Raw genomic sequence first — 23,663 nt, 5'->3', positions numbered from 1 at the left:
GCAGGTTCAAAGTTGACGTGGGTTGAAGCTCTGCCCCTGGCGTTGATGGCCATGAGAGCCTCTCCAGGAGCAGGCACCCATCTCTCTCCACATGAGATTATGACTGGTAGAGTCATGCCTGGTCCACCAAGGGAGGGAGGTCATATGCCCGCCCTTGATGTACAACAAATTGTAATGTCTGAATATGTGAGAAAACTAACGGAACTCTCTGCAGCTCTCTCCAAACAGATTCACAAGGTCCAAGAGGGGGAGCTGACGGGAGATCCGGCGCTGCTGAAGGTAAAAGTTGGCGACTGGGTAAGGATCAAGGTTCACAAGAGAAAGTGGCAAGATCCCAGGTGGACTGGACCGTACGAAGTGAAGGAGGTTACTTCACACTCAGTCCAGGTCAAAGGTAAATCAGGCGCACCTTGGCACCACTTGACACATTGTACACCAGCACCAACTCCTTCCAGAACCCTGACTGAAGTCAGAAGTGATTTAATCACATTAAATTCGGATCAAATTCTTGACACCAACACTATCTGAATATGTGGAGGAGACTCCCATCTTCAGATACTGGAGGGGAAAGACAGAGGAGGGACAGACCACCATGGGAGAGACTGGGGTGCTCTGCTCCACTCCTTGTTTTGTTGATTGTAACTATTGGGGTTACTCTAGGAATCATACTCTGGTCAGTACAGCACATGACACAGACACCCATTACACCCACTAGTAAACCTAACGACACATTCAATGCCACAACCATACGTCCGATCAACCTGCACTCCGACACATTGAGCCCAGATCAGAATGTAAGCCACAGCCACCACGTAAATAAACGACAAGTTGTCTCTAACACCCTTTCCTGTAGGCCCAGACAATTGTATAGAAGCACCACATTATGTATACCCTTTAATGTTACCACTACTGCGACAGTGCCGTGGGTAGACTTCAGAGACCTTTCCTACTACCGTGACTGGGACTGGTATATGACAGTGGGGGACACCCATAGCGATTGGACTTGGACAAACTTGGTATGTGAGACTAATTATGACTGGTCCAGTTGCACCTCTACTACATTAGGAAAACAATGGAGGAAACTCTTGACTTTGACAAAAAGCTCTAAAGGACTCAAATTTACTATCTATCCTGGTATTGCATTAGGCTGCCAGGACTTTAGACTTGCTCCTTATGTAAGCTGTACCACTGCACCAGTCTATTGGAAGGTTCGAATTTGTCATATTAATAACACAAAAGCACAGGCTATTAATGAAAATGGTAATAAGAATAATTCTATTATTTTACTTACCACTCCACCTACTTTGGATGATGTAATCCTGACCGCTACAGGTGTCTCCGGCCTTTCTAACAACTGGCTCTTGTTGACTGAGGAAGCGGCAAAGGTGACTCATCAGAGTTGTGTGGTTTGTATGGAGGCACGGCCATTGCTTCGCATTATCCCTGCCGCCATTACGCCAGAATGCTTCCTGTCTGTCATGAAACATGACAACCCTTCCGCCAATTGTACACTATGGGACGTAGTTCATCCCTTGGTTACTAAAGCAACTAAGAAACCAATTTTTTCCTATCAGGTGGCTAGAGCTAACTTTACCTGTGTTAATCTCACGAAAGGTCTACCATTGTTGGGTATGGTACCTGTTGGATGGTGTCGGTTTATCTATACGCCTAATGCTGAGTTTAAACCTGTTTCCAGGGCTGATGTCTGGTGGTGGTGTGGAGGCGTTCATCTGTTTGATGGACTGCCTGGAAATGCCACAGGCACCTGTGCACTAGTCTCTCTTTTGCTACCAATTTCTGTGTATCCAACAGGTGTTCAGGAGCTGGTGACCCATGTGTCTGACTTAATTCCTACCAGGACCAGGCGCGCTGTGGGCCCTACTCATGGGGACCCAACCTACATTGATGCAATTGGGGTCCCTAGGGGGGTACCAGATGAGTATAAATTGATTGACCAAGTAGCCGCAGGTTTTGAATCTTCATTTTGCTGGTGGTGCACAATTAATAAAAATGTTGACAGAATCAATTATGTCCATTTTAATGTTCAAAAATTAGGCAATTGGACACAACAAGGTTTTGAGGCGGTGCATGGCCAGTTGGCTGCGACCTCTCTCATGGCTTTCCAAAATCGTATTGCTGTCGACATGCTCCTGGCTGAAAAAGGAGGAGTATGTGCTATGTTTGGTGAACAATGTTGTACCTTTATTCCCAACAATACAGCCACAGATGGCAGCTTGACTGTCGCCCTGGAAGGGTTACGAACTCTTAATGGCAAAATGAAGAGCCACTCAGGGGTGGATACTTCAATGTGGGACTCTTGGATGGATGCGTTTGGTAAATATAAAACGCTTGTTTCTTCTATACTTGTATCCATCTCTGTTTTTGCTGCAATTCTAGTGCTTTGTGGATGCTGTTGCATTCCATGCATACGGACGCTGACAACCAGGATTATAACCACCGCTATTGATCCGCATCCTGCAGATAACGGTCAGATGTTTCCTTTGCTTGCTATTGACGATGCTGACCAAGGATATCTGGATGATGAATAGCATCTAAGCTTTTTTTGTCACGTCTCTTGTGAGACGGAAGAGGGGGAATGTAAACTTTATCTTCTGATAAAGTTTTCCCTATTTTGCCATCTTAGTCACGTCTCTTGTGAGACGTGAAGAGGGGGAATGTAAAACTTTATCTTCTGATAAAGTTTTCCCTATTTTGCCAATTACACTGTTAGCTTGTGTCACGTCTTAAGTTTTCCTTCTTTACTGTTACTTGGTCACGTCTCTGGGGAGACGTGAAGAGAGGGATTTGTCGTAGTAAATATATTATGTTATAGCTTGGTCTGGCTAAAATTTTGTGCATGACCCATCTTGTGTTGGGCCTTCGGATTTAATACAATGGACAAAGACTTCTATCTTGTCGGCCTTGTCAGCAGGTGGCTAAGAACAACACCCACGCCATAGGTCTCTCAGTCCTTCCAACTCACGAGTTCTCCCATGACACACACAAACACAAACACACACACACACACACACATTATTACTGATAACACACGCACACACAAAATCCCCTCTTTCGGCTGAACATTTTCCCAAAACACACACACACACACACACACATTATTACACACACACACATTATTACTGATAACACACGCACACACAAAATCCCTTCTTTTAGGCTGAACATCTGAAGACAGACAACCCGACTCAGAGCCAATGCAATGGAAGTGACCTCGACCAACTCATCAGGACCAATCAGAAGATCAGAACTCCTAGAATCAACCTACTTTATTTTATTGTATAAAATGTCAGCACACAATGTTTAGGGCGCGCTCTCAGATATCTCCCTACGAGATTGACGAACGGGTCCGTGCACGCTATTTACAGATATCTTTACCTCTGAATAAACTGCCTCATATTATACAATTATCCACCGTGTCCGAAAGTCTCTACTTGGTCTCCGTTCTCCAGTAAACTTGTTTTATCAACAGTTGCACAGCCCTAAACACAACTGGGTGTATGTTTTTTGCTTGCAGGTATTCTGTGTGCTCAGAGAAGCCAAAGGGAGTGCTGTCTGGAGAGGGGAGGTGTCTGTCCATCACCTGCAATATGATGGCCAACACAGAGAGAGTCACTGTGTGCGTGCGCGTGAGTCTGAATGTTGGCGCTGTTTGTCGCAGGTTGATTCGCGCACTCTTGGTTGATTCGTGCACTCTTTATTATACATGAGGTCACATGAGGCTCACTGATGGAGGCTCCAAACACATATGTAATTTTCTCTTTCTCTCTGGGCCTGTGCCTTTGTCTGTCCACATCACTTTGTCTGTCCACAACGTCTTATTCGACGAGATGAAAATACATCTGTTTATGCATGCATGCATATATTTAGGTAGTTTGCATTTATAAATATGCTATGTGAAAGCACCTTCCAAAATAACCTGTGTCACCCTGTGTATTTTATTGTTGTGTTAAGTGTCACATCTGGATGAGGTGACATGGACCGTTGAGGCCTAACTGTTTTCACATATGTTTTGAAAACAGCAAACTACACTCATTAATGCACGTGAAGTCCAGTAAAAAATAGCCAGTAAAGGGTTTTTAAACACATCTGAATGGACTTGTGACAGGCTGTCAGTGAGGTGTGTGTGATGGGTCTTCTTCACTTTGCATCGGTTGCACTTGTCTGACCTGTGTCTCTGTTTGGCTACTCTCTCTATCTCCTAGGTTGGCTCTGCCACTCTTTCTGCCTTTCTAAGCAACAACCAAAACCTACCTAAAGGTAAGAGTCCTTAAGTATGAAACACAGCCGATAGGTACTGATCACAGTAGGAGGCTGTTCCTTCTCTTGCTAGAACAAAATACGTACCTGCTGCGCACTGACCTGGTACCGACGAACCTGCTGTTTCTACTTGTAGAATCGCAAAGCTCCTCAGTGGCCTACAACTTGACTTTGAGCCAATCAGAGAGCACAAACCTCCATGTGGGAGAGCTGACAGGAGTGACAACAAAAAGGAAAAAATATGTTGTGCTAGCTAGGGAATGACATGCTAACGGTTTATCTAACATTAGCTAGCTGTCAAGAAAATTGACTATGGGATTATGGAGAGTGAATTACATTGTTTCTTTGTCATCTTGCTAGCTAGTTATCTAGCTGTGGCCATCTGGCTAGTATCAACAAGGGCTTTATACAACAATAGCAAAATTAAAAGGGACTAGCATTGTTAAACTAAACTTAAGAATGCAATGCTACTGCCACCTTCTGGTTTGGAGTATTTTCACAAGGCCAAAGGCTTTAAAGTATGTGCGGTGTGAACACAAAAGAGGTTGACTGCCGACACTGTTCAGAGGTGCTAAGTACTCTCGGCAAGCAAATGTTTGACAACCTTACTGGTGTGTGGGACCCACTAGATATTGTCTGTTTTTTTTTGTACAGTAGAACCTCAAAGAAATTAACCTCCAACTTATGGACTGACCGTTCAACCGAAAGGGCAATATCGAATCCCAAAAAAACGGAAGCCTGTGCAAGTCTATGGCACAAAATCAGCAACACGTCAAACCTTACTTGTGCGGAGGTGCTCACTAGATTAAGGTCGTATGTGCAACAGTGCGTGAGGACAGCCATGAAATCAACGATTTTTTAAATCCCATCCAAATATGTTGATGTATGCTGTGTTTGTGGTGAACCGTACAACTGTAACAGGAACAAACATAACATTATTCAAGGTAAATCATGTTTATTGCGACCAGACTACACACTGGTCTTAGAAGCTGAGTGATGGGTTTTCAAAAGCAGCATGTTGCTCCTTTCACACCTTCTAGTCAAATTTAAAATAAGTGCCAATGATGTGGAAAGAATCTAATGTTTTGTGAGGGGAAAGAGCAAATTCTGGAGTTAGAAAGAAAATATGTGCCGGCTGTCACGACCCTCAGACGTTTAATAATATATTCAGTTGATTCATTTTTTTCCCTTGACAATGAAGTAACTGATAAAGCCCATTTTATGTGCCACATACACAAAGTGTATCATTGCAAATGTGTTGCATAATGCATGACGACACTTTCAGATATTAAAATCTTATTTTACTTGTATTTAAGGTCACTGTTGCAACTACTTCTTGTACAAAGTCACAGATACTTACAGGTCCTTTGGAAATAATTGGTTAGTCTTCAAGGTAATCAGCCCAGAGCAATACCAAAGTATTTGATGCAAGAATTGCGAACACCATGTGTGCCTCAAAAAAGACCATCAAGGGGCCCTTGTCCAGTTTGACATTGCACAGAAAGTCATCAGAACCATTGGAGAGCAGACAGACCTCATGCAGCGATTTGATAAAGAATGTGAGCTGAAGCCAGATTCTGGAAAGTAGATCCGAGGACATCAACCATACAGTGCATTCGGAAAGTATTTAGACCCCTTCCCTTTTTCCACATTTTGTTACGTTACAGCCTTATTCTAAAATGGATTTTAAAAAATTCTCCCCTCATCAATCTACACACAATACCCCATAATGACAAAGTGAAAACAGGTTTGTAGAAATTTTTGCACATTTATTAAAAGTAAAAAAACATAAATACCTTATTTACATACGTATTCAGAGCCTTTGCTATGAGACTCGAAATTGAGCTCAGGTGCATCCTGTTTCCATTGATCATCCTTGATGTTCCTACAACTTGATTGGAGTCCACCTATGGTAAATTCAATTGATTAGACATTATTTGGAAATGCACTCACCTGTCTATATAAGGTCCCACAGATGACAGTGCATGTCAGAGCAAAAAGTCATTCGGTCGAAGGAATTGTCCGTAGAGCTCAGAGACAGAAATGTGTCAAAGGCACAGATCTGGGGAAGGGTACCAAAAAATGTCTGCAGCATGGAAGGTCCCCAAGAACACAGTGGCCTCCATCATTCTTAATGGAAGAAGTTTGGAACCACCAAGACACTTCCTAGAGCTGGCTGCCCACCCAAACTGAGCAATCGGGGGAGAAGCTGTGTCGGAGTGACCAAGAACCCGATGGTCACTCCGACCGAGCTACAGAGTTCCTCTGTGGAGATTGGAGAACCTTCCAGAAGGACAACCATCTCTGCAGCACTCCACCAATCAGGCCTTTATGGTAGAGTGGCCAGACGGAAGCCACTCCTCAGTAAAAGGCACATGACATCCCACTTGGAGTTTGCCAAAAGGCACCTGAAGGACTCTCAGACCATGAGAAATAAGATTCTCTGGTCTGATGAAACCAAGATTGAACCCTTTGGCCTGAATGCCAAGTATCACGTCTGGAGGAAACCTGGCACCATCCCTATGGTGAAGCATGGTGGTGGCAGCATCATGCTGTGGGTATGTTTTTCAGCAGGCAGGGACTGGGAGACTAGTCAGGATCAAGGGTAAAATGAATGGAGCAAAGTACAGAGAGATCCTTGATGAAAACCTGCTCAGGACCTCAGACTGGGGCGAAGGTTCACCTTCCAACAGGACAACGACCCTAAGCACACAGCCAAGACAACGCAGGAGTGACTTCGGGACAAGTCTCTGAATGTCCTTGAGTGGCCCAGCCAGAGCCTCGACGTGAACCCGATCAAACATCTCTGGAGAGACCTGATAATAGCTGTGCAGCGACGCTCCCCATCCAACCTGACAGAGCTTGAGAGGATCTGCAGAGAAGAATTGGAGACACTCCCCAAATACAGGTGTGCCAAGTTTGTAGGGTCATTACCAAGAAGACTCATGGCTTTAATCGCTGCCAAAGGTGCTTCAACAAAGGACTGAGTAAAGGGTCTGAATACTTATGTAAATGTAATATTTCCGTTTTTTCTTTGTCATTATGGGGTGTTGTGTGTAGATTGATGAGGGGGGAAAAAACAATTTAATCCGTTTTAGAATGAGGCTGTAACGTAACAAAATGTGGAAAAAGTTAAGGGGTCTGAATACTTTCCGAATGCACTGTACGTCCTTGCAGTTTTATGAGGTAGCACAATTGTCACAGCAGTCATGTTTGGGTGATATTGGTTGCGTGACCTCAATATCAAAGAGCCAGCAGGTGGTACTGTTTGACACAGTCTAATTTTATCTGAAACTTCATCAAGCTGTCTTCCATTGTACAGGGTAAGTGAATGTGAGCTTGTGCCGTCCCTCCCCACTCATCCATATGCCTGCATGTAGGACTCAAAGTCTTGAGGTGGTCCATAGTTGACTACATGATGGACATTCTTAAAGTCCACCCCCATTCCCAGTGCTGAAGTAGTCATCACAACTCTTTCAAGGCTGCAATGATGTGCAGTTTCATGTGCTCGGGTGTCTCTGAGGGGTACATGTCAAAAAGCCTGTTTTCCAGTGTGTCTTCTGCTCCTGCTGGATGCACAGATTTCTCCCCAAGAAAATGCTGAAAAACAGTGTACAGAAAAGAACAGTCTTCAATTCTCTTGGGGTCTCAGGCCCCTTTGCCTCTGTGAGCAACCATGAAAATGTCTCTACAGGGTCAGATGACTCCTTCATTTCTGCCAGTCTGGTGTTGTCCCTGTCAGGACTTTTCATCACCTCAACACATTGCTGCATGCCCAGGTGCTTCATTATGCTCTCCCTTGTTGCCTTGGAAGCTTTAGATGTGACGGCCAATACAGGAACTGGTAGGACTGACCGCAGCTCACCAACCTTTCCACACCACTTCCGAAAAGCATCCTCCTTCCCCTGTGCCTTACCCCTTTATAGGAAATGGGATAAAAACAAATATGCATTAGTTGTCATAATAAAGGACTAAATAATACTGTAGTGGCGCGCAGAGCAACAGGGAGCCAGGGAGACATGCAGTTAACCAAATCCCCTACTTTAATCTTCAACTATAATTGCGACTTTATTCTTGAAATAAAATGTCTAGTTTATTCTCGAAATATTGCCACTTTAATCTAAAAATATTGCCACTTTTATTCTCTATTTAATTTCGAGTTTATTCTCAAAATATTGCCACAATTTTAAAGAACTATCGTGCAAAAAAACAACAATAATCCAGGTACCATCACCTGTTGCCATATTTTTTCATTCTCTTCACTTGGCCCTAATACTCTTCCGTACAATCGTGTATTCACCCTTGGCAATTTTCTCATCCTCTATCTCACTTGCCCTGCGTATGCGGCGGCGATTCCTTGAGTTCAGAACACGCACCTGAGCCTCGATTATTGACATCAGAGGAGAAACTACTATTATCATCAATTACTCCACTTTCAATTTCAATAAATCGCAGACAGTCGGCCACACTTGCTGCACTAAACCTTTACCATAGCCTGTAGGTAGACACACCGAAACGTCTCTATACTAGAGTGTTCAAGCAGAGGAGTTGTAATGCCTTCGTCGACTCGATTTTGTGTATAGAGCACACTTCTGGCAAAACAGAATTGCATTTTTCCTACATCTTATCTTCCATTTTCTGCAATGTTGCAAACTAGCTAGCATACGGAACAACTTTCTACAAAATGTATCCTACCCTGTCGGAAAACAGTACAATACAAAATTCTCCAGACCTCTAAGGGAGGCGTGACAACTATCATGATTTTGGAGGTATGGCAACGCGAGACTAGCTACAGGCAACTGTTAATGTTGCTTTCATGTGCTAAAAACATCAGCGGTGCATTCTTTAGTGTAACCCGTAGCAAAAAGTTTTGGAACAGAACACTTTGCAATGATAACTACACTTTCTTATTAGACAAATTCAGGTGGGTCCCTACACATTTCGTCCCGTTTGCTTTTGTTTGGTTCCTAGTGAGTAATACACTCCTGGCAAAATGTTAGATTACAGGTGTAATACGGGTTAATTTTGAAATTTATATTTTCTGCTTAGGTTTGATACGTTTTTTAAAACCCATTTCAAAGTCACACATTTTTCAGTATTCTGAACGACCTCTATTCAGGACTTGTTCGAATCTGAGGTCCTACTGTACTTGATTATAAGAGGGATGTGCATTGTGTAGATGTGAAGCTAGTGTGTGTACATGCTCTGATTGGCTACTGAAGGGTTAGAATAAAAACATCTAATTGTAAAAAATGTATTGTCCACACAATGTGGAAATACACCTTTGGAAATGTGCACAGTATGATTCATTTCAATGAATAAATATTGTGTAGTTTACATAGGCTATTACTTCCACAGTTTGCCTGCTTTCAGTTCAGGTATTGTTTTGAACAGTGACCTTTGTAGACTACTGTTTTGTTACTCTGCTGTCTTGTATCAGATGTATGCTATCTTTATAGCATGTCATTTTAGCAAGCGTGCGCTATATATTTTTTTTTACCAATGATGAACTATGAAGAAATTCACTATGTCCTTAGTTTTTTATTATGATAAGGTACGACTGTTGTAATTCCAGCAAGGTATTTACAGTGCATTCGGAATGTATTCAGACCCCTTGACATTTTCCATGTTGTTACGTTACAGCCTTATTCTAAAATGTATTAAATAGATTTGTTTCCCTCATCAATCTACACACAATAACCCATAATGACAAAGCAAAAATAGTTTAGAAATGTTTGCAAATGTATTATAAATAAAACACGGAAATATTACATATTAAATATAAATATGTTTTTTTCAATGCTTAGGGTAAGTGTACCTATTAAGCCCACCAAAATTAAAGATCAGACATAAAATTGAGTAAATTATATTTTCCCCCTCATCAATCTACACACAATACCCCATAATGACAAAGCAAAAACTGGTTCTGATATTTTTGCTAGTTTATACAAAATAAAAATAAATGAAATATCACATTTACATAAGTATTCAGACCCTTTACTCAGTACTTTGTTGAAGCACCTTTGGCAGCGATTAAAGCCTAGAGTCTTCTTGGGTATGACGCTCCAAGCTTGGCACACCTGTATTTGAGGAGTTTCTCCCATTCTTCTCTGCAGATCCTCTCAAGCTCTGTCAGGTTGGATGGGGAGCGTCGCTGCACAGCTATTTTTAGGTCTCTCCAGAGATGTTTGATTGGGTTCAAGTCCGGGCTCTGGCTGGGTCACTCAAGGACATTTAGAGACTTGTCCTTGAAGCCACTCCTGTGTTGTCTGGTCTGTGTGCTTAGGGTTGTTGTCCTGTTGGAAGGTGAACCTTCACCCCAGTCTGAGGACCTGAGCTCTCTTGAGCAGGTTTTCATCAAGGATCTCTCTGTACTTTGCTCCGTTCATCTTTCCCTTGATCTTGACTAGTCTCCCAGTCGCTGATGCTGAAAAACATCCCCACAGCATGATGCTGCCACCACCATGCTTCACCGTAGGGATGGTTTCCTCCAGAAGTGACGCTTGGCATTCATGCCAAAGAGTTCTATCTTGGTTTCATGACACCAGAGAATCTTGTTTCTCATTCTCATTGGCTTAGTTTGGCCGGCGCTCTACGGACAATTCCTTCGACCTCATGGCTTGGTTTTTGCTCTGACATGCACTGTCAACTGTGGGACCTTATATAGACAGGTGTGTGCCTTTCCAAATCATGTCCAATCAATTGAATTTACCGCAGGTGGACTCCAATCAAGTTGTAGAAACATCTCAAGGATGATCAATGGTAACAGGATGCACCTGAACTCAATTATGAGTCTCATAGCAAAGGGTATGAATACTTATGTAAATAATGTATTTCTGTGTTTTATTTTTTATACATTTGCAAAAATTTATAAAAACCTGTTTTCGCTTTGTCGTTATGGGGTATTGTGTGTAAAAAAAATGTTTTAATCAATTTTAGAATAAGGCTTTAACGTAACAATGTGGGAAAAGTCAAGAGGTCTGAATTCTTTCCTAATGCACTGTATAAATCATATTCATGAAAAACAAGTGTAATCCAGCCTATAGGCCTATGTCATTGATTGAAATGACTGGAAATCTTAATCTGTGGTCTTAAACCAATGTGTTTTTTCTCCCTGTCAGCCAGAGAGCAGCCCTACATGGTCATGCCTTTGTGTGTGTGTGTGTGTGTGTGTGTGTGTGTGTGTGTGTGTGTGTGTGTGTGTATATATGTGTGTGTGTGTGTGTGTGTGTGTATGTGTGTAGCCAGGCATTCTCTCAGTGAAAAGGGTCATTGTGTTGTTCCCACACTGTCTGGAGAGCAAGGTGGGTGGACTTCCTCTGCACTCGCCTGGCGATGCCTGGCAGGGGCTCTGAAGTTTCCATTGACTGGTAACAAAATAGTGAGTGGGAGAGCGAGTGTGTGAGGGGGGGCAGTGGATCCCAGGCTGCACGAGCTGCTGAGAGGCATATGCTCTTCACTTCAAGTAAATTAATGTGCCTTTTTCCTTCTCTACTCTCTGTGTCTTGTTTAGTCGTAATGGGATTGGTTGTGTGTAGCAAACTCGCCGAGAACAGAGGAAGGGGAGGGCGGGAGGCTGTTCTGGGGGGCCAGTAAAGAGACTCTCTACCTCCCCCTCCTCTGCTCTCCTCTCCATCAGACAGGAAGTTGCTCGCTAGATTAATGCCTGTGGGGGGAAGGGAAGCGTTGTCGGCTCACTGGGACAGAGAAACTGGGAGAGGGACGGAGAGAGAAGGAGAGGGAGGTCCTGCTGGTTCCCCTCTGTAGAGCGACAGGTAAACAAGAGCTGTTGGTTCCAACGATAGATGGAAAGACGATTTTAGCAACTTTTAATGACTTAACGCACAATTGTTAGTCTGGACTTTTATACAAGGATGTTGTAGTTTGCTAGTTCTGCCTGTATGGTTAGGCTGTGTTCATTTCTGAATGAAAGAAAGATGTGTTGACTTATCATAGTTCCTTAATGGTTTGATTGCGCTCATTGAGGTTGTTTCACAATCTCTGATTCCCGGGCACTAAATGTGATGTTTTATGTTTTGTTGCCCTCTAGGGTTTTCTTGAATGTAGTTGCCCAAAGTGGGTGCATTTGTTTTCATAGTGGTTTAGCCTGCAACAGCAGTTTTCTGTCGAGTATCAGGATTCATTGAGAAGGCGGGGTGCTGTCCAAGTGCTGCAGGCAGGGAACATGACGACTGGTCAAAACACCTCTCTTTTATTGACTTGTTTTGCTCCAACGTGCGCTGCACTTTGGCCAACAACTGAAACAATTGAATGAAGTATCACAGGATAAGGGACAATGCACCAGCAGGAAGGTCAATATTATTGATGACAAGCATGAGATGATTGATTTAAAAAGCCTCAGGAAAGTGGTGTTTGTGCATTTGAGATTTAAGTCCAAGGTCCAAAGATAACTCTCCTCTACATATAATTCTTAGAAGGACCTTGGTTTCTACCTGGAAGCACCTTTTCAGGTCTTTATACTATGCTTAGGATTGATGTTTCTCTACAGTGGTCAACTCCGTTATAGCCTGTCTTTGATGGTTAAGGAAGTTTAGTAATATGAATGAGTGCACAGTATAATCCATCAGTGCATATTTGTGGTGTGGTTGTACAGTCTCTCACACCTTTCCCTCCAAGCACCACCTCAATCTGTTTTTGTATTAATTCTAAAGCAGTTCATGAAAACTCATGTTTTTAATTACAGAGCCTGTGTGTATGTTTGTGCCTTATCTTTTTGAGTCAGAAAGAGGGAGAGAGGGAGCGACAGCTACTCAGCTGTATTCTAATGAGGGAGCCCTTCCTTATTGTTGCACCTTAAAGGAGAGAGTGGCGGCCACATTCCAGTGCAGGGAGAGAGAGATAGGGGCCCTCCTTTCTGTTGGGCCTGAGGAGGGGACGACACAGTCTGGGCCAGCCCGTCTCCATCCTGGACCTCACTGGATGAAGCTAGTAGGGCCTGGGGTGTTTCTAGGCCCTAGTTAATATAATGGCCTAAAACCAGGGCACAGAGTTTTTCCTTGTCAGGTGGTCAAATAAAATGTTCTTTGCTGCGTACATATATTTTGCAGATGTTATCGCTGGTGTACTGAAATGCTTATGTTCCTAGCTCCAACAGTGCAGTAATACCTAACAATAGAAAACAATACACGCAAATCCAAAAATAATTAAGAAATATAGAAATATTAGAACAAGCAATGTCAGAGTCCGGAATATATAAATATGTATATGATGGTGTATATAGACATTATGGACAGTGTGACCTTTCTGTGACACCGGGTGCTGTAGATGTCCTGGAGGGCAGACAGTGTGCCCCCGGTGATGCGTTGAGCTGACTGCTCCACCCTCTGGAGAGCCCTGCGGTTGCAGAAAGTGCAATTGCTGTATCAGGCGGTGATACAACCCGACTTTCAATGGTGCATCTGTAGAAGTTTGTAAGGGTCTTAGGGGCCAAGCTGAAGTCCACGATCAGCTCCTTCGTTTTGTTGTATTTGTATTTATTATGGATCCCCATTAGCTGCTGCCAAGGCAGCAGCTACCCTTCCTGGGGTCCAGGAGCATTGAGGGCAAGGTTATTTTCCTGGCACCACTCTGCTAGGGCCCTCACCTCCTCCCTGTAGGCTGTCTCGTCATTGTTGGTAATCAGGCCTACCACTGTTGTGTCTGCAAACTTGATGATTGAGTTAGAGATCAGCGTAGCGGAGGTGTTGTTACCTATCTTCACCACCTGGGGTCGGCAAGTCAGGAAGTCCAGGACCCAGATGCACAGGGCGGGGTTCAGACCCAGGGTCCCGAGCTTAGTCAGTCACTTGGTCAGGAAAAACTCCCAGCCCAAAGAATCAGGCCATGCTGCCAGTGAGTAGGCTAGATATCCCAGAAACACAGAACAGCTCAAAAGTATTAGGCTGTAATGTTAGCCCCACTTCTAACAATGGGAGGCTGTATGTGGTGGGGAGTTCACGGCTTACGCTAGTTGAGGATTGTTTGTGTGTGTGTGTCTGTGTGCCCTGTGTAGGAGTCGTATGAATTGGGAGGGGGTTCATCCACATCCTGCCCCAAAAAATGATCTGACGTTGAGGAGACAGTAGTGTGTGTGTTCATCTTTCTTCACTGTGTCATCAGTACAGCCTTTGTGTACATTTACATACATCACGCTCTAAGTTATTAAAATGTTCATTCAAATCACTGCCCTAAGGAAAAATATATTTAAAAAAATCCCTAAAATGCAGATCAGGTCACATGGTTAGGAACAACAACAACTGTGTGAATGTTCACTCTTCTGTTCACTTCCACAGCTCTGGCGTTCAAGACAACTGCTTGTTGATTGCCCATTGGGCCAGGTGTGAATGAAACCTACCAAACCAGTTTCAATGTAATTGCAATGGAAAGTGGCAGCCATCCACGGTTAAAGGACTATCAGCATGCAATTAAAGATACACTATGTAGAAATCGACAAGCAAGGATAGTGTAGAGAATCATTGTACCATTTAAACTTCTGTGAAATATATTTTTCATTACCAAAAATATTTAATTTTCAGCAGTTTAAAGCTGGTGTACAAAACCGAAAATTAAGACGCAAACATGAAACTAAGAATGGGAAGCATAGAAAGAATGCACATAGAACAGATCTACCGCTTCTTAGACTTGCTTTCAATGAGTGACAGATTTATATACACATTTCTATGTGAATTTGGTCAGATCACCCAAAAAGTTACATATTGCAGCTTGAAGTATACTAAGTTGAGAGCCTGGGAGAGGGTTTGTGCTAGCAGGGACAGTCATGTATGTGTTTTTACATAATGTTGTAGGTTAACAGGAAGGAAACCGATATCACAATATGCCTTGCTGATATCGATATAATATCATATGCCATTTAGCTGACGCTTTTATCCAAAGCAACTTAGTCATGCATGCATTTTTCATATGAGTGCTCTCAGCAGGAATCGATCCCACACCCCAGGCATTTAAAAATGCTTCTTTATTGTTAAAACCTTGGTAAATCAATTGGTAAAATCTTTCTTAGCAATTGGTAAAACATACAGTGGGGAGAACAAGTATTTGATACACTGCCGATTTAGCAGGTTTTCCTACTTACAAAGCATGTAGAGGTCTGTAATTTTTATCATAGGTACACTTCAACTGTGAGAGACGGAATCTAAAACAAAAATCCAGAAAATCAAATTGTATGATTTTTAAGTAATTAATTTGCATTTTATTGCATGACATAAGTATTTGATACATCAGAAAAGCAGAACTTAATATTTGGTACAGAAACCTTTGTTTGCAATTACAGAGATCATACGTTTCCTGTAGGTCTTGACCAGGTTTGCACACACTGCAGCAGGGATTTTGGCCCACTCCTCCATACAGACCTTCTCCAGATCCTTCAAGTTTCGGGGCTGTCGCTGGGCAATACAGACTTTCAGCTCCCTCCAAAGATTTTCTATTGGCTTCAGGTCTGGAGACTGGATAGGCCACTCCAGGACCTTGAGATGCTTCTTACAGAGCCACTCCTTAGTTGCCCTGGCTGTGTGTTTCGGGTCGTTGTCATGCTGGAAGACCCAGCCACGACCCATCTTCAATGCTCTTACTGAGGGAAGGAGGTTGTTGGCCAAGATCTCGCAATACATGGCCCCATCCATCCTCCCCTCAATACGGTGCACGGTTGGGATGGTGTTCTTGGGGTTGTACTCATTCTTCTTCTTCCTCCAAACACGGCGAGTGGAGTTTAGACCAAAAAGCTATATTTTTGTCTCATCAGACCACATGACCTTCTCCCATTCCTCCTCTGGATCATCCAGATGGTCATTGGCAAACTTCAGACGGGCCTGGACATGCGCTGGCTTGAGCAGGGGGACCTTGCGTGCGCTGCAGGATTTTAATCCATGACGGCCAGTGTGTTACTAATGGTTTTCTTTGAGACTGTGGTCCCAGCTCTCTTCAGGTCATTGACCAGTTCCTGCCGTGTAGTTCTGGGCTGATCCCTCACCTTCCTCATGATCATTGATGCCCCACGAGGTGAGATCTTGCATGGAGCCCCAGACCGAGGGTGATTGACCGTCATCTTGAACTTCTTCCATTTTCTAATAATTGCGCCAACAGCTGTTGCCTTCTCACCAAGCTGCTTGCCTATTGTCCTGTAGCCCATCCCAGCCTTGTGCAGGTCTACAATTTTATCCCTGATGTCCTTAGACAGCTCTCTGGTCTTGGCCATTGTGGAGAGGTTGGAGTCTGTTTCATTGAGTGTGTGGACAGGTGTCTTTTATACAGGTAACGAGTTCAAACAGGTGCAGTTAATACAGGTAATGAGTGGAGAACAGGAGGGCTTCTTAAAGAAAAACTAACAGGTCTGTGAGAGCCGGAATTCTTACTGGTTGGTAGGTGATCAAATACTTATGTCATGCAATAAAATGCAAATTAATTACTTAAAAATCATACAATGTGATTTTCTGGATTCTTTGTAAGTAGGAAAACCTGCAAAATCGGCAGTGTATCAAATACTTGTTCTCCCCACTGTACATTTGTCTAGGGAGACATTGGATTTGTTTTGCCCAATGAGGAACATTTCAAATAGTTTTTCCCTTTACCCTGTTTTTCAGGCAATATATCACTTATGACGTCATCTAACTACAGCCCAGTAACAAAGATCACACTAGGAGCAGTCAATGCCAATGTGGGGAGCCAGATGGTGAGTGTTTTGTACAAATGTATCTATCAATCAAATTTATTTTATTAAGCTCTTTTTACATCAGCAGTGCTTTAAATGTACCCAGCCTAAAACCTGAAAGTTCAAGCAATGCAGAGGCAGAAGCACAGTGGCTAGGAAAAACTCCCTAGAAGGCATATGTAAAATGTATACAGTGCATTCATTCTAACATTGATTAAATAGTTTTTTTTTTCCCTCATCAAACTACACACAATACCCCATAATGACAAGCAAATCCTTTATTTTTATTTTTTTCACATTTATACAAATAAAAAAAACGGAAATATAACATTTACATAAATCTAAGGTCCTACTGTACTTGATTATAAGAGGGATGTGCATTGTGTAGATTTGAAGCTAGTGTGTGTACATGCTCTGATTGGCTACTGAAGGGTTAGAATAAAAACATATAATTGTAAAAACTTTATTGTCCACACAATGTGGAAATACACCTTTGGAAATGTGCACAGTATGATTCATTTCAATGAATAAATATTGTGTAGTTTACATAGGCTATTACTTCCACAGTTTGCCTGGTTTCAGTTCAGGTATTGTTTTGAACAGTGACCTTTGTAGACTACTGTTTTGTTAGTCTGCTGTCTTGTATCAGATGTATGCTATCTTTACAGCATGTCATTTTAGCAAGCGTGCGCTGTATATTTTTTTTAACCAATGATGAACTATGAAGAAATTCACTATGTCCTTAGTTTTTTATTATGATAAGGTACGACTGTTGTAATTCCAGCAAGGTATTTACAGTGCATTCGGAATGTATTCAGACCCCTTGACATTTTCCACATTGTTACGTTACAGCCTTATTCTAAAATGTATTAAATATATATTTTCCCCTCAACAATACCCAATAATGACAAAGCAAAAATAGGTTTTTAGAAATGTTTGCAAATGTATTATAAATAAAAAACGGAAATATTACATTTACATAAGTATTCAGACCCTTTACTCAGTACTTTGTTGAAGCACCTTTGGCAGCGATTACAGCCTCGAGTCTTCTAAGGTATGACGCTCCAAGCTTGGCAAACCTGTATTTGGGGAGTTTCTCACATTATTCTCTACAGTTCCTCTCAAGCTCTGTCAGGTTGGATGGGGAGCGTCGCTGCCCAGCTATTTTCAGGTCTCTCCAGAGATGTTCGACGGGCTCAAGTCCGGGCTCTGGCTGGGCCACTCAAGGACATTCAGAGGGTCGTTGTCCTGTTGGAAGGTGAACCTTCACCCCAGTCTGAGGTCCTGAGCTCTCTGGAGCAGGTTTTCATCAAGGATCTCTCTGTACTTTGCTCCATTCATCTTTCCCTTGATACTGACTAGTCTCCCAGTCCCTGCCTGCTGAAAAACATCCCCACAGCATGATGCTGCCACCACCATGCTTCACCGTAAGGATGGTGCTAGGTTTCCTCCAGAAGTGTCACTTGTCATTCACGCCAAAGAGTTCAAACTTGGTTTCATGAGACCATGATTGATTCTCATTGTCTGAGAGTCCTTTGGGTGTCTTTTGGCAAACTCCAAGTGGGCTGTCATGTGCCGTTTAATGAGGAGTGGCTTCTGTCTGGCCACTCAACCATAAAGGCCTGATTGGTGGAGTGCTGCAGAGATGGTTGTTCTTCTGGAAGGTTTGTCAGAGTGACCATCAGGTTCTCGATCACCTCCCTGACCAAGGCCCTTCTCCCCCGATTGCTCAGTTTGGCTGGGTGGTCAGCTCTAAGAAGAGTCTTGGTGGTTCCAAACTTCTTCCATTTAAGAATGATGGAGTGCCACTGTGTTCTTGGGGACCTTCAATGCTGCAGAAATGTTTTGGTATCCTTCCCCAGATCTGTGCCTTGACACAATCCTGTCTCGGAGCTCTACGGATAATGCCTTCGACCTCATGGCTTGGTTTTTGCTCTGACATGCATTGTCAACTGTGGGACCTTATATAGACAGGTGTGTGCCTTTCCAAATCATGTCCAATCAATTGCATTTACCACATTTGGACTCCAATCAAGTTGTAGAAACATCTCAAGTATGATCAATGGAAACAGGATGCACCTGAGCTCAATTTTGATTCTTATAGCAAAGGGTCTGAATACGTCTTTAAGTAAGGTATTTCTGTTTTTTATATTTATTAAATTTGCAAAATGTCTAAAAACCTGTTTTCGTTATTGTCATTATGGGGTATTGTGTGTAGATGGATGAGGGGGAAAACTTGGAGAAAGGGTCTGAATACTTTCCGAATGCACTGTAAATAAGAACCCCTCTTTAATGATCTTAAAGGGACTCCTGAGGTTTATATGGAATGGTATGGAACTTTTGGGATTAGTGCTGTGGGACAGCCTGACTGTAGGACACTCCCAATATCTGACAAACTTGGATTTTGGAGTGTTGTATCCCTTTAATAAGGACCAGATAGCTAGCTGGTCAAGGCTCTCTTGTATGCTACTACATCTCAGGTCCAGACACACAGGTAGATAACAGCTAACTTTTCAGAAGACTTCAGGTGAATCTTCATGTGCATGTAGTCTAAAGGTGCTTCCTTTCTTCAACTCCTTTCGTTCATCTAAACTGATGTGAAATAACCTGACACTGGTTAATCTGCCCTTGAAGGAGAGAAGATGAGGAATGCAGTCCATGTCAGGCTATTGAGATGCAGGCACACCTTAACTTCTGCTTTTAGTGGTCCAACCTGCTTTACTATACCATCGCAGGCAAGCAGGTGTGTCTCACTTACACCAGGGGCATGGTGGCAGCCTAACAAAAGGCTGTGCACTGTGGTGATGCTAAATATTCTGCATATAGGCCAGAAGTTCTGCATATATTGAGCACAATATAGGAAATAGGGTGGCATTTGAGATACAGCCTTTGTGTTTCAGTGAGTGATTCACTCAGACACGCACACACTCTCCAGGGTTTAGGGGGGATGGGGACATGTCCAATAAGAATGCTGAATTAAACATGTAAGAAAATGAACATTTCTTATTGGGCGTCCAGGTGGTCCCTCTCTCTCCCGGTTTCAGTCCGTTTTGGTGCCTAAAACCGTTTTGGTGCCTCTTGTACACTCATGGTTATGAACAAAACCCAGGCTGATTGATTGTTCAGATAGTCAGATCAAATAAAATTGTATTCGTCACATGCTTCGTTAACAGCAGGTGTAGACTAACAGTGGAATTCTTACTTACCCCTTCGCAACAATGCAGAGAGAATGAAAATAGAGAAATAATAGAAAAGTAATAATAAATACACAATGAGTAATGAAAGCTTGGCTGAATACACGCTGAGTCGATGTGCAGGGGTATGAGGTAATTGAGGTAGATATGTACATTTAACTAGGAATAAAGTGACTAGGCAACAGGATAGATAGTAAACCGTAGCAACAGGTGTGTGATAAGTCAAAGTTAGTGCAAAAATGGTAAATGCAGATAGTCTGGGTAGCTATTTGGTTACCTATTTAACTAACTATTTAGCAGCCTTATGGCTTGGGGGTAGAATCTGTTCAGGCTCCTGTTGGTTCCAGACTTGGGTGCATCAGTACCGCTTGCTATGCGGTAGCAGTGCAAACAGTCTGACTTGGGTGGCTGGAGCCGTAAAACATCTAGGGCCTTCCTCTGACACTGGCTAGTATAGAGGTCTTGGATGGCAGGGAGCTCGGCCCCAGTGATGTAATGGGCCATGCACACTACCCTCTGTAGCGTCTTGAGTTCGGATGCCGTGTGTCAGCGGTGATGCAGCCAGTCAAGAGGGGTTGTCGTGCCCTCTTCACGACTGTGTTGGTGTGTGTGGACCATGGTAGATCCTTAGGCATGTGGACACAGAGGTAATTGAAGCTCTCGACCCGCTCCACTACAGCCCCGTCAATGTGAATGGGGGTGTGCTTGGCCCTCCGTTTCCTGTAGTCCACGATCAGCTCCTTTATCTTGCTGACGTTGAGGTAGAGGTTGTTGTCCTGGCAACACACTGCCAGGTCTCTGACCAGTGTTGCATTCGAGACCACCTTAAGCGAGACTGATCCAAGACCAAGACCTGGAGTGGGACAAGGGGTCCGAGAGAGTCAAGACCGAGACCAGAAAAATGCAAGTCCAATTCAAGAGCATGATTGTAATTTTGTCAAATCACCACCATAATAAGAGTTCAAAATGTCCAGTTTTTCTGTGTTCATATTTCAGAACAACATATGGATTCTTTAGACATTCAGAATAGTGAAAAAAATGCATGCTGAGGGAAAATAGAGCCACTCTACAAATTATTACTAACCCAAATACAGTGGGGAACAATGGGCCTTCTACGCCTTCAGAGTAGGGCAAAGGATTTATATAATAATTATTATAAAAATATAATAATAATGATGATGATTATATTATTATTTTCAATGATGTTTTGATTTAATCTATTCAGTTTCTGTTGGAAAGGGTTAACACTGAAGAGAAAAAAATATCCAATCAGGATTTTATTTTGCTGGTCTCTGGAGAGATAAATCTAGCTAGCTAAGTCAGCCATTGGCTAGGCCATCAGAAGCTAGATAATAATAATAAGCCATTTAGCAGACGCTTTTATCCAAAGCGACTTACAGTCATGCGTGCATAATTTTTTTAAACGTATGGGTGGTCCCGGGGATCGAACCCACTACCCTGGCATTACAAGCGCCATGCTCTACCAATTGAGCTACATAGGACCATCTGCCATTCAACTGTATTAGGGAAATTTTTTAGAGTGACAGTGGAATCACATTATGACTTAATGGGTGGGACTGTTTTTACAAAAAAAATAACTTCTGCCTTCTTGAAGGCCAACAGGTCACTGCGCAATAGTGAGCAATAGTTTTTCCATGGTCTAGCTAGCTAGCTTTTGTTGTCGGCTAGTTTGCAGAGGCTGCAGCAGGTGTTATCAAAGAGAATGTTGTTGCTAATTTGTTAGCTTCTCCCTTTTCAAGAATAACTTTCATCAAGAAGTTAAGTTTCAAATGATCATCATCTGGTGAGTTGAACTGTGTTTTTTGTTGCAGCTCGCTTGCTGCTGTTAGCCATCTCTTTGAAAATAACTTGTGTGTGAAACATTTTTGCATTTAAAGTGGAACTGACAGCATTTTAGCAACATGAAATTGTTTTAAAATCTGTTCATAAACACCCCCAGGGAGAATTATATTTTTTTTAAAAAACATTTTCTGACAAGCAATCACTTAGATATGGTCATTTTCACATTTTCATAAATTCTTAGAATGTTTGCGAATTATGTATACTAAGGCATTTGTGAAAATTCTATAGCAATATAGAGTGGGAAAGTGGCCATGTGTTTGGACAATTAATAGACACTGCAGTAAAAAAAACACGAATAAAAACAACTGTCTTGTCCAGGACAGAAGTCTACACAGACCAGTGCGCTATAGCCAATCAGAGCTACAGTAGGCCTTTGTACAAACAAGCCATTTGCCACGCGGCCCTGCCATCATTCACTTTTAACCTTACTGTGTGTTTACAGGCAGTTGCAACAGTGTGACTTTACATCATTAGAACGCATTCTGCAAAAGACACAAAATACACCTTAATGGATTTCTGCAAATATGTAAACACAACAGGAGTCCTCTTACATTTGAGAACTTTACAGTCCTATTGATCAAACAACCATGAAAAGGTAGGCTCTCTCTCCCTCAGTTATGCACATCAACAACAACAAGATCAACAACTAATGCTCGCCAGAGCATGATGAGCTAAAATATAATGAAGGAACATTAGATAAACCCTCTCAAACTTTTTCAGCTAGTTGGCCGTCAAAATTGCACTGATAAACGATGGGGAATTGTAGCCTCCTCGTCCTTCTGCAGCTTGCCTGCCAATGCATGCTTGTCCCAACCAAGCACCCAAGCTAACTGGCTAAAGTTGGCTAGTTTGCTAGCTAGCTACTTCCAGACACAAATGAGAGAACATCTCACTCTGACCATTTTACTCATAGTAGCAGAGCTGGTTAGGCTGTTTACATGTTATCTAGAGCGTTCTTAACTAACTATTACTTTTTTTTGCCTACGTTTATTGACACTGGTCATATTCAGTGGGTGTTGCATGTTCGTAAATTCATCAGTTCTGCCCTCTGGCACACTCGGACGAGAGTGCTCTGAAATGGGAGTAGATAGCCAGAGTGAATTTGCAAATGCAAGAGATATGCTAACTGGATAAGTTGTTCAGGTTATTGCTAGCTAACCAAATGACACCTGGAACTCTAGCTGTGTATAGCCACCGAAAAACAATATGAGGGGGAAAAGTCAGTCACTCACCCACTCCTCCAATGGCATGTTTTTAGCTTGCTACATAAATAGATATGCTAGCCTATTAGCCACGTTATGACTGACTTGTGATCATTGCCCTTGCTAGTTTGATTGTATTGACATTCACAGCGTTAGTTACATTCAAAAGTTTTTGTCCAGAATATTGCGTCATTGAAACTGAAACAGTGCATCCCGAATAGAGGCAGCAAACAATGTACCAGGCCAGCTGTGATTTACAACCTGATAGCAATAGTTTTTGGACTACCAAGAAATGTATTGGTGAATTATATTAATCATGCATTGAACTGCATCCATCTATTCTGCAAACTATGCCTTAGTGTACGTCATGGAACGTTGAGTCAACCTCTTAAAGTTGGTTTTGTAGCATAAACTGGTAATATTATATTTTTGACTGATTATGATTGTCTGTTTCATATCTGC

The 23,663-nt window shown here is 42.5% G+C and overlaps 1 protein-coding gene across 6 annotated transcripts in view; it reads left to right on the top strand.

Moving 5' to 3' along the window:
- Positions 1-11,578: 11,578 nt before the first annotated feature.
- Positions 11,579-23,663, top strand: part of LOC121561501 (transcription factor Dp-2-like) — a 31,207-nt gene continuing 19,122 nt past the window's right edge. For 2 of the 6 annotated variants that reach the window (XM_041874060.2, XM_041874050.2), the window contains exons 1-2: positions 11,579-11,743; positions 16,875-16,963. In XM_041874060.2, the coding sequence (XP_041729994.2) occupies positions 11,728-11,743; positions 16,875-16,963 (105 nt within the window). In that variant the 5' untranslated portion in view covers positions 11,579-11,727. Of the gene's footprint in view, positions 11,744-11,874; positions 12,054-16,874; positions 16,964-23,663 lie in introns of those variants that run through there. The other 4 variants (XM_041874072.2, XM_041874066.2, XM_041874076.2 and 1 more) reach the window with 4 other exon arrangements.

This window comes from Coregonus clupeaformis, unplaced genomic scaffold (assembly GCF_020615455.1).
Source record: "Coregonus clupeaformis isolate EN_2021a unplaced genomic scaffold, ASM2061545v1 scaf0334, whole genome shotgun sequence".
Classification (NCBI taxonomy): Eukaryota; Metazoa; Chordata; class Actinopteri; order Salmoniformes; family Salmonidae; genus Coregonus; species Coregonus clupeaformis.
Note: the sequence above shows the minus strand (reverse complement) of the source record. Positions and strands in the feature narration are given on the sequence as shown.